Here is an 11,829-nt window from a genome sequence, read left to right as displayed (position 1 = left end):
TAACATGTTTGATATCATTTTCTTCAAATTTGAATGCTCTGGGAGAGAGCTGTAGCGATAAAAGAAATCCTTATTATTTGGCAGGCTCATTAGAACGTTGGACAAAATATCTCGGAGTATTTGTTCTGCCACTTTACATTCTGGGTTCAAATGTTACAGGGGTCAACTTTATCTTTTATCCTTTTAGAGTTAATAATATAAAAGTCTCAGTCAAAACTGAGCTTAATTTAGTTAACTAAGCTCCCCCCCCACACTGCCACAATATTTGGTCTTTTCTCTATGTGAGAAATAAAAAATTTTTTTTCCATTCTTGTTTTCAGTTCCTGCATTCCCATTCCGATAAGTTTGATTTCAATGCAGACAACACTACTGTCTCCCTGGTCTCCAGCCCACACTCCAGCAATGACTCAAATTCTGAGTCTCCACAAATTAACGGACATGCAACAAGCTCCCCTGATTTCAGCACCCCTCTAACCAAGAAGTCACAGTCAGCTGAGGGGACTCAGACTACATTGAACACCGATCTTAGTTCCAATTCTGGGTAAGTGTCTATCATTACCATTTCCCAACCTCTGACAACTATGTGTGTTGGTGGTGATACTGTCTAACCTCTAAATCAGCTCTGATCCAGCACGTATATATATATATATATATATAATCACAAGGGTTCCAGCTATGATCGTTCCATTTTTGTATAACTAAAACTGATATCTGGTGCCATGTCAAAAGCAGCTTATACATCCTGTAAAGTGGTTTGCATTAGGAAGGGCGTCTGGCTGTAGAAACCATGCCAAAACAGACAATTGGAGCCTGGTGCAACCAGCTACTGTCAATCCATCCAATATATGCTAGCATGGAAAATGGTTGTTAAATGATGATGTGCCAAAATAGTGCTAAGAGCACCATCCAAGTGTGATCATTGTCAGAGCAGCTGTCTGGCTTCTGTGTCAGTGGCACATAAATAACACCATTTGAGTGTGATCATTACCAGTGTTGCCTTACTGGCACTAGTGCTGGTGGCACATGAAAAAACATTCGAACGAGGTCATTGCCAGTGCCGCTGGACTGGCTCCTGTGCAGGTGGCACATAAAAAACACCATTTTGAGCGTGGCTGTTGCCAGTACTGCCTGTTGCCAGATCAAATTGGAGCCTGGTGTAGCCTTCTGGTTCGCTAGTCCTCAATCAGATCGTCCAACCCATGCCAGCATGGAAGGCGGACATTAAACGATGATGATGAACGATGATAAATTTGATAACTAAGTTATCTAATATATCATTTTCCCCCCCACCTCCTTGGATCCACTTTTAACATCCATTACTCATTCTCAGTATCATCGCTTCCCGCTTTATTTTTCACTGATCACCCCCCCCCCTCCTTCTGTGCCTCTCAATATCTCTCTTCTCTGAACTGCATCGTATGACTGCCATACCTCATCTTTAACACACTCTCATATTTGCCATTACCCTCAACACCTTATCATATCTGCTGTCAGTGACACTCACGTCTTTGTATATCTGCGTGTGGTGCATGTCCATGCGAATGTGCTCATGCACGTGTATACAATGCGTATGTGTGTATATTTACTAACACATTTATACATACCATCATTGTTTAGCATTCTCTTTCCATGCTGGCATGGGTTGGACTGTTTGACATGGAACAGTCCCGACTCCTATTATCTGTTGTGGCATGGTTTCTACGGCTGGATGCCCTTCCGAATGCCAACCACTTATGATACCTTGTCAGTTCCTCATTGAGGCCTAGTGTCTGAAGATCCTTTCTTACCACTTCATCCCATGTCTTCTTAGGTCTACCCCTTCTACAGGTACCCTCCACAATTAGAACTCAGCACTTTTTTATACACACACACACACACACACACACACATATCATGTGATAGAGAAATACCTTTTTTTTTATTTATTTATTTTTTTTGTCAGTGTTTCACCCCCACAAGGACCAGAAGCTGCTGTACCAACCAGGAAACCCTGCAGTGGTTGGTTTGATTTTGATGACTCTGATGTGAGCCCCATCAATGAAGCTGACATTGAGAAACAGTTTATGGGTCGCGAAAGTGCCTATATGCTGTTTTACCGTAAAACCTCCCATCGGCCACCCTCAGGTGAGTAGAACTATCAAATGATAGTGAATAGGAAACATATAACCCTAATTCACTCCAAATTCTCTCCTGTGCTGTTTTACAACTTTTAACTATATTGATGTTTTCTCCTGCTTCTCTAGTCTTTTCTGGACGTTTTTGTGTTTCTTCAAGTTCCTTTCCTTTTAGTGTATGTGTGTATGTATTGAGGGGAGTCATGATGGATATAAAGTTACTATTTTGGACTACTGACTGCAAATTCATCAATTCCAACCTTAACCCTTTCGTTACTGTATTTATTTTGAGAAGCTCTGTGTTTCTTTCAATTTATTTTAAATATAACAAAGAATTTAGTAGAATAACTTGGTTATCATTAAGCTGGTGTTAGGAACATAAATTGTGACTAAGGTTTGGTGGAAGATTTTAATTCAGAACTTAAGAAAAAAAAGACATTTGTACTACAGAGCCAGAGCCAGTTTCAGTCGGGTTGGTAACAAAAGGGTTACAAAATGTCGTGTTGTGTGTCTGTTGACATAGATCATATTTGAAGCAATAATCTATCCCTCTATTGTACTTGAACCTCTTGTCACCTGGCACAAAGCCACCCCACTCAGTTGAGAAGGGTCTTGTTTTGCAAGTTATTTAGCACCTTCACTTGTGCTGGCATCATATAAAAAGCGCCCATTTCACTCTATAAAGTGGCTGGTGTTAGCAAGGGCCACTGACTGTAGAAACGATGCCAAAGCAGACATAGGAGCTTGGTACAGTCCTTTGGCTCACCACTTCCTCTTAAACTGGTGAACTCATGCCAACATGGAAAACAAATGTTAAATGGTGATGATTGTGATGATGATAAAAGAAAAATCTTCCAAAACAGGTAATGGGTGCATTATATTTTTGTCATTATCATTGTTATACTGCCATTTTCCTTGCTGGCATGAGTTGAACTGGTCTCTCACAGAACAGCATTTTGCTACATGCCATTGCTCTTTACCATCCAATGCATGCATACAGGACCTCTGTCAGTCAATGTCGATCATATATCTACACATATGTACAGGGTTGGGCTGGAGGTTTTGGGAGAAATGTTGCAATTGCCTATGCATGCAATTTTCTCCTCCATATCACTGTTATATAAGGGAAAGGTCACCAACTTGGACTGACACAGCTTGGTACCAGTGTCATTACTGGTCTCAAGGTATCTGTCATTGCTAGCCTCAAGGCTTCTTTCCCAACTCTCTAATAATTCTGCTACTCCATCACTCTCGTTGAAGGGGGTCAATAAAAATGCGCCAAACCAATGATCTTGGTGGGATTTGAACTCAGAACAGTTGGAACAAATTTCTGCAAAATATTCAGGCATTCTACCCACTGCTCTAACAAGTATACCAATCTGTTGCCTTGCCATATTTCCTGGTATACAAGTCAAATATCAGGTCAAAATTTACACCAAAAAATAGTATGTTGATTAATACACCAAGCTGACTTTGCCGAGTCACAAATTCCATGTGAAATACAAGATTTGGAAAGATGGTAACAATGTTGGAATGTTAACGCAACATAGTACATCAACTAATATACTGGGAAATAGGGTAATATGCAACAACAGAGAGAAAACTAACAGTGTTTCTTGTTATTGATGTGTTTCTTCATAATAGTTTTGTGGTGATCTTAAATCTGTGAACTAATTCATCTTTATATTATTATTATTGGTTGTCAGCTTGGAGCAACCCTGCTTACAAGGTTCCTGGTTATTTACTGCAGAAGGCCTTGCTCGATAATAAAAACATTGAAAAGGAAAGGTAAATCTGTATTTTCTGTTCTTTGATTTGGTTAAGAAACTGGGGTTTCTTATCTTCTCCACCATCGATTAATATTCTCTGCAAACTAACCATGGTTTATATTAGCAAAAAATAAACTTGTGTACCATGAGAAGTGGGTTTCAGGTTGAGCTTGAAGGGGCTGAGTTACTGACAATCTAACTGTAGTGGTTCTAATTTTACAACCACCCCAGAAAGGGTTTGTTCATCATCATCATCATCATCATTTAACGTCCGCTTTCCATGCTAGCATGGGTTGGACGATTTGACTGAGGACTGGTGAAACCGGATGGCTACACCAGGCTCCAATCTGATTTGGCAGAGTTTCTACAGCTGGATGCCCTTCCTAACACCAACCACTCAGAGAGTGTAGATATAATTATTGATAAAATTGTCCCAAAGATTTAATTTTTGTGTAGTGTAACCAAGGTAGCTAACTTTAGAGCCCATCTCTCTCCTAGTTATTGGCCTACAAATACAATTGGCAGCAGTGTTGTTTTAACACCCATTTTCTCATGTATTGGGTCAGATGGAGTTCATTGAGGCAGATTTTCTATGGCCAAATGCCCTTCCTGTCACCATCCCTTGCACATAATTCTGCTCGCATCAGTTTCCCTGACTGACAAAATTAATGTACCACTTTGTACTGCAGGGTTGAGAAGTGTCATCATTTTTAGTTCTTTTTTATTTTTCTTCAACTGTTACCAACATCACCTTCCTGGCACTTGTGCCAGTGGCACGTGAAAAGACATTCGAGCAAGTTCGTTGCCAGTACCGCTGGACTGGCCCCTGTGCAGGTGGCATGTAAAATACACCATTTTGAGCGTGGCCGTTGCCAGTACCTCCTGACTGGCCTTCGTGCCGGTGGCACGTAAAAGGCACCCACTACACTCTCAGAGTGGTTGGCGTTAGGGAGGGCATCCAGCTGTAGAAACTCTGCCAGATCAGATTGGAGCCTGGTGCAGCCATCTGGTTCATGCTAGCATGGAAAGCGGACGTTAAACGATGATGATGATGTCTCTATATTGGCAGAAGTTGCCACAGGCCAGGTCATGTCTTATTCAAAGTAGCACATCCTAGCCATACAAGATGAATGTTATTTAACAATTTGTGTGTGCACGTGCGTGCACATATACCGTCTGTCCCATGCTGGCATGGGTTGATATACAGGCAGATACAAGCACATGCTCCTCTCATCTTATGCCTACTCGACATGCTAATGATGGTTGGCTGGAAAGCATCCATTTGAGGATGCTTTCACGGTTTCTGCTCATGGAGACTGTGTGGAATTGGTGTGTTGTATAGGTTGGGAGTGGATGACGCAAGGTTAGGAAATGTTAGTTACATATCATAGTTAAGTTGATGTAGGCTAAAATTTGGCACAAAAGTTATCTTCCATAGGTGCTAAGTTAGATGTCCCAGTCACTGCTTGCTACATCCAGTGATGAGGTAAAGTTTAATTGTAGAAATTAACAACTGATGTAGTTATGTTTTGCTTCAGTTGTAATTATTCTTTCTTTTTACTTGTTTCCGTCATTTGACTGCAGCCATGCCGGAGCACCACCTTTAGTCGAGCAAATCGACCCCAGAGCATATTCTTTGTAAGCCTAGTACTTATTCTATCGGTCTCTTTTGCCGAACTGCTAAGTTACGGAGACGTAAACACACCAGCATCGGTTGTCAAGCAATGTTGGGGGGGACAAACACACACACACAGACATACATATACGACAGGCTTCTTCCAGTTTCCGTCTACCAAATCCACTCACAAGGCTTTGGTCGGCCTGAGGCTTTAGTAGAAGACACTTGCCCAAGGTACCATGCAGTGGGACTGAACCCATGACCATGTGGTTGGGAAGCAAGCTACTTACCATACAGTCACTCCTGTACCTATAATGCTGAATATTATGTACTTTTTTTTTTTTTTTTTTGGCTAAATCTGATTGTTTATTTACCTTTCTCTTTATAGGTTGACCTATGATAGCTCTATACACCAAATAGCTTTACAGATCCACTACTCCTGTTACTACGAGTACCGAGATGGAGCACTTCATCCTTGTGAAAACCATCAACCTTTCCAGTCCCTGGTCATGGATAAACGGAAAACTGTGGCTGAGTTGAAGGCTTCTGTGAGAGAGGTATGTCAATAAGAATGGTGTTGTGTGATGGTGAGAGGTGGTGTGTATGGTAGTTGGGTTGGAGTTGGTGTGGTTGGTGGGCCAGTAATGGTATGGTGTGGTTTTTGGGTAGAAGAGTTGCATCAATTGGCATGGAGTGGTGATGGGTTGGAGGTAGAGGATATACAGTGGGAGGGTTGCAGATGGTGTGGTATGTTGTGTCTTGAGAAGATAGGTTGGGCAGATATATTGGGAATGATATATAGAAAGAGTAGAGACTGACTGATGGGTTAATAGATAATGTTGTTTTGGGAAGGGCAGATGGTAACAAAAACTCATAACCTAAATAAGACTGACTAGTAGCTCATGACATTTTGTCTCCTGCTCCACTGAATCTGCCAATCCACTGAGGTTGATTTTGTCTTTCATTCTGTTGGGTTGATATATGTAACAGTATATAACTGGTAAAGCTGGCAAAGTCATTGGTGTGTAGGATATAATGTCTTATCTGATTTGTTCCACTTCTCTGAACGCTTGAGTTGAGATCCTGATGAAGTTAGCCTTGCCTTTCAGTCTTTTTGGAGCCAATAAAGCACAGGCCCAGTTCTGGAGTCAATTCTCTTTCTGTAAGAAATTGGCTGTGTTCTGTCATGAAGAAGTTTAGAACGCCTAAGACTCACTCTATATTACAACAGCGTTTCTAATACGTCATCAGAAGTTGAAGGCCAAAGGAAGGAAAAAGTAAGAGTCAAGTACTAGCAATGATCATTCCCTATCCCCCAAAACTGGTGGCCCTTGTTCCTCAATATTATTGTTGTTGACTCTGCTGGTGATGTCTATGTTGTATAAATTGCAGTTGGATCAGAATGCTGTCCAAGGACCAGACATACATATTCATCGACTGAAGAAGCTTGTGGCTGGCTGTCATTTGTATGAACATTTATCGGGTAAGTGACAGGTCTCTGCTCCCTACCTGCACATTTTTCACCTTCCACATTTGTATTTCCTCTCTTTTCTTGTTTCTTTCTCTCTCATGCAGGGATCAGTCTTTCAGTCATTGCAACAGCCAGAAAGATAAAGTTGCTAGTGATAGAAATAAAATGTAATTAAATTTAAGACTATCCATTATAGTTAGCTACTAGTCCCGCATGTTCTGCTTACAGAAAAACATGCAATATTTCTCTATATTCTGATTTCAAATTGTGTCATAGTCAAGTTTTTCTTTTCATCCTTTCATGGTTGATAAAAACAACTCTAGTCAAATACTGGAAGAAGTTTAGTCATCTAAGCCCTTTCTCTCAAAACAGTTGGTCTTTCACCAAAATCAGAAACCATTATGTGAAGTTGCTTGGTCTAGTGGTTAGTGTGTTGTACTCGGGATCTGAAGTTCACAGGTTCGATTCCTAGACCAGACTGTGTTTATGTATTTGAACATTGTTTATCATTTCACATTGTTCTGGTTTACCGACCCTTGTGTTGGTGCAGCCCACTCTCCATCTCGCTGTCACATCCTTAATGTTTCAATAGGAAGGTGTCTTCTCACACTTAGATTGGCATCTAAATTAATTAGAAGCATGATACAAGCTACTCAGTCACAATCACATGTGATTAATAGTTAAGCATTATTATTATTATTATTATTATTATTATTATTATTAAGGCATTGAACTGGCAGAATTGTTAGCATGTCAAACAAAATGCTTAGTGGTATTTCTTCTGACTCTTTACATTTGAGCTCAAATCCCATCAAAGTCAACTTAGCTTTTCATCCCTTTAAGGTCGGTAAGATAAAGTACTAGTCAAGTACTGGGGTCCATGTAATTAATTAACCTCATCACCCCTAAAATTGCTGGACCAAAATTTGAAACATTATTATTTTTATTTTGCTGTCTTTGAATTTTGCAGCTGATGATAGCAAAGTGATAGAAAGTTTGCCAATCAAATATGGTACCAAGTTGTTTGTTTGGGATGGGAAACAGGTAAGTGATATCATCTTCATTGTTGTTCTTTTAGAGTAGCCATTGTCCAGTTCCATCTGTGAAGTCAAAGATGTAGTGGTCATTTGTTTCTGAGAGATACATTGTGACTTTAATAGTGTTGGTGGCATGAAAAAAAACAAAAAAAAACGACCCAGTACATGCTGTGCATCCAACAATAGAAACCATGCTAAAACTGATGTTGGAGCATGATGCTACAGTCCTTGGACACATCGGCTCCTGTCAAACCATCCGACCCATACTAGCAAGGCACATGGACATTAAAAGACAATGATGATAATGTTGTAAACATCTGTTTGATGTCCCTCAATCTCAACCATCAGTAGATATGTGGAGGGGACGGCCCTTCATCCATGTTTTTCTCAGTGTTTGCGACATAATTATTGGAGAGGCCACAATGCCTGTGAGGTTAAGATGCTGGGTGATTGATTATTCACTTGGTCATAGGTTCAAATCTTAATCACAATTTTGGTGTCCACAACCAAAGTAGATAGCACTGTTTACTCATCTTGAACCAATATCTCTTCAGGTGCAGGGGTTAAGAAAGTTTGCCTCCCAACCACTGCATGGCACTCTGGGCAGGTGTTGTCTACCATTGCCCCAAGCTGACCAAAATCTTGAGTGGATTTGGTAGACAGAAACTGAAAATCCATTGTGTGTCTTGTCTTGATGTCGTGTGATAGCTGTAAGTGACTGCTAGTGTCTGACAAGCTAAATCATTCATTTTGAATATTGTGGAAACATGTCTGGCAATGGGGAAATATTACTTTGCTTAGACACAGGTGAAGATTGGTGACAGGGAAGGCACCCAACCATAGGAAAGTCTGACTCAAACTCTATCCAACCTGTGCGAGCACGGGAAAGTGGATGTCAAAACGATGATGATATATATATATGCAAACACAAGACAATAAGGAGCTTCTATCTATGTGGTTGCTTGACATGCTGAAATGATAACCAAATTTTATTCAAAGCACAATCACACCTTAGTCTTGCATAAAGAATGAGATATCAAACAGTATAAGTCAGACACTATTTATGTATGCCTATAGACAAAATGATCACAGCTAAAACACTTGATCATGATTCGGCTTGTTGAGAGTTGACTCAGGGCTAAAAATCCAGCATAATTTGATCTAGTCTGCCATTCTATTTATTGTCATCCCCCAGCTGTATTCTCTTTTCCTATTTTGAACAACTATATTATGACCCAGCCTGCCATTCTATCCATTTTCATTCCTCCACTATATTTCTCCTTTTCTATCATAACTATATAACCTGGACTGTTATTCTGCTCTTTCTGTTCTAGGTTCAGAAGCAGGAGATACCAGTAGGTATAGAGAGTGAACCAATTCTGTTGACTGTGATATATGGTAACCCTCTCCAGTTTAGCCATGCCTACTCCAAGTCTCTGTCTATGGCTGACTTCAAAGTTCTGGTCAGTCAACGAACTGGTGTCTCGGTCAAGAAGATTAGCATTAAGAAACTTCAGCAAACAGGTAAATATATGTATGTAGGTGATGCTTCAGTATGTTCTTGTCCATCATGGCTAAATCATGACTATATCACATGATCACATGACTGGTCAGATGTTGTTATACATTACTGGTCACAATGTGCTGTGCATTGTTTTAGCCTTTGAATGATGCCACCCTGCTGGCTAGGCAAGCAGGCCAAACTTTCCCCACTGGTCAAAAGGAAGGACGAGCAACTTTGAAGTGTTTTGCTCAAGAATGCAACACAACACCCAGTCTGGGAATCGAACCCACAACCTGGTGATTGTGAGTGCAACAGCCTAATCACTAGGCTACCAACCTTCACAAATATATATTCTTCACAAGAATATATATATCTAATAAAATATATGCGAATATCAGTGTGTCACACTTTTTCGACTTTATTCCTAGATGCCATAGCCCAACATATACTATTTTGGGATCAGGCCAACTCCATGAGAAAATTAAAAACATTCTGGGCTGAATCTGGACCCACACTCCTGAAATTTTGGATTCCCAAGTTTTCGTTACTGCACTTGTTTTCAGCGATTTTTTTTTTTTTTTCGTCCTCTACGTGATTTTGTTGTATAACAATTTTTATAATCTAAAGACCGACACAATAAATTAAAATCATTCCAGGCCAAATCTGGACTTGCAATCCTGAAATTTTGGTTTCTCAAGTTTCCATTACTGTGATTGTTTTCAGTGATTTTTTTGTGACACATTTTTTTGTATGATAACAATTTTTATAACTTGGAAATAAATTTTGGGAATAATTTAAATTAATTGCAATATTCAGCGATTATTTTTGGCGATTTTCTTATGTGATTTTTTGGCGACGAATATGATCATCCTTGGGATATGACTCTGGAGGAAGAAATTGCAACAAATTTTCCAAAACAAGTCAGAGACCTGTTTGCAGATCTTCCTATTCGGGGTTCAGTTGCTTAAAAGCTATATACTAGCTTAAAATCCGCCCTATCGGGCAGTTTTTTAAGCTGATAATTGTGATAAGGAATTTCACTTCACAGCCATGTGGTCTCATGTTCCCTTCTACTGTATCAAGTGTGTTGCCTTTCAGCTTGTGGGTTACATTCATGGTACCCTGCTCTCTCTCTATATATCTCTTCCTTTTTCTCTCATTCTTAGGAAGCCAAGTGTCTGCCATTGAGATCTGCTACAGCAACAACAATAGCAATGAGGACCAAACCTTGTCTGCTCTTGGACTTACTGATGGAGATGAGCTGGTTGTGGAGGACAAATTCTGCTCTGGGTAACTATCCCCTCTTCACCTGTTTCTCCTGCTGATTTGTTATACGCTAAGAACCCCCAACCACTGGCCCATGGACCATTTGGTAGTGGGGCCACTCAAAAAATAAATATTAAAATTTTACTTTTTTTTTTATTGACTACTGGTGGTGGGGGGCAGGGATTGGTAAAACTGTTAAGTATCAGAAAAATAGCCTTTCATCTGTCTGACGATAGATGAACATTAGATTTATCTACCCAGCAAAATCTTACTCAGCATTGCCCCCAACTAACCATGGCTTACCCTTATTTAATAATCCACGATGTTCGAAATTCCCTTTCTCAGCAACATTGGTTACATGAACCTGTACAGTGAGTCCCTATACAAACTTCTTCATGCACGGTTATGTCCCCTTATCTTAACCCTCGCCTTTTTCTATTGACAGGCCAAGTTTGACAGACTGGACAATTACAAAAAGAAGTAAGCTACTTGTATGTGTGGACAATTGCTGTCAGGTGAGTTTTACTACTTCTTTACATTAGACTAAAAAATTTAATCCTGTTCCATTTATGTTCTGAGAAACCATATGTCACAGTCTCATGTCACTGAGAGCAAGTTTATACACATACATGCCTACACATGCACGTGCGCACACACACACCTCATTGTCATCTTTGTTTAACGTCTACCTTCCATGCTGGTATGATGATATCTATGTGTGTATATATATATATATATAATATAATATAGGATAAAATCTTTATAAGAATTTATCAAGTAGTCAGCATGAAAAAACCCCATAAGGAAAAAAACTCATTGTTTTTTTCCCATAAATATATATAATTTATATAAGGGCATTAACTATATAGTAATGCCTCACGCTTAGAGGGACTAAATAAGTCAAAAACTACCAAAAAATAAGCAACATATTTACCGAAAGCGAGGAAATGCAGCTTTCAAAATTAATCTCTTAAAAACATTTAACTTAACGGCAAACCACTGGTTTCTCAATTAATACAGCTTTCGGTAAATGTTTTTTTGGTAGTTTTT

At 39.7% G+C, this 11,829-nt stretch overlaps 1 protein-coding gene across 1 annotated transcript in view; it reads left to right on the top strand.

Moving 5' to 3' along the window:
* LOC106878492 (ubiquitin carboxyl-terminal hydrolase 40) overlaps positions 1 to 11,829 on the top strand; it is a 46,621-nt gene that overhangs the window by 21,438 nt on the left and 13,354 nt on the right. The window contains exons 11-19 of the mRNA XM_052970937.1: positions 321 to 541; positions 1,943 to 2,124; positions 3,821 to 3,902; positions 5,890 to 6,058; positions 6,894 to 6,984; positions 7,943 to 8,016; positions 9,344 to 9,533; positions 10,680 to 10,803; positions 11,225 to 11,294. Of these exons, the coding sequence (XP_052826897.1) occupies positions 321 to 541; positions 1,943 to 2,124; positions 3,821 to 3,902; positions 5,890 to 6,058; positions 6,894 to 6,984; positions 7,943 to 8,016; positions 9,344 to 9,533; positions 10,680 to 10,803; positions 11,225 to 11,294 (1,203 nt within the window). The remainder of the gene's footprint in view (positions 1 to 320; positions 542 to 1,942; positions 2,125 to 3,820; positions 3,903 to 5,889; positions 6,059 to 6,893; positions 6,985 to 7,942; positions 8,017 to 9,343; positions 9,534 to 10,679; positions 10,804 to 11,224; positions 11,295 to 11,829) is intronic.

This window comes from Octopus bimaculoides, chromosome 9 (assembly GCF_001194135.2).
Source record: "Octopus bimaculoides isolate UCB-OBI-ISO-001 chromosome 9, ASM119413v2, whole genome shotgun sequence".
NCBI classification, from domain to species: domain Eukaryota; kingdom Metazoa; phylum Mollusca; class Cephalopoda; order Octopoda; family Octopodidae; genus Octopus; species Octopus bimaculoides.
This window is presented reverse-complemented; position numbering and strand designations above follow the sequence as displayed.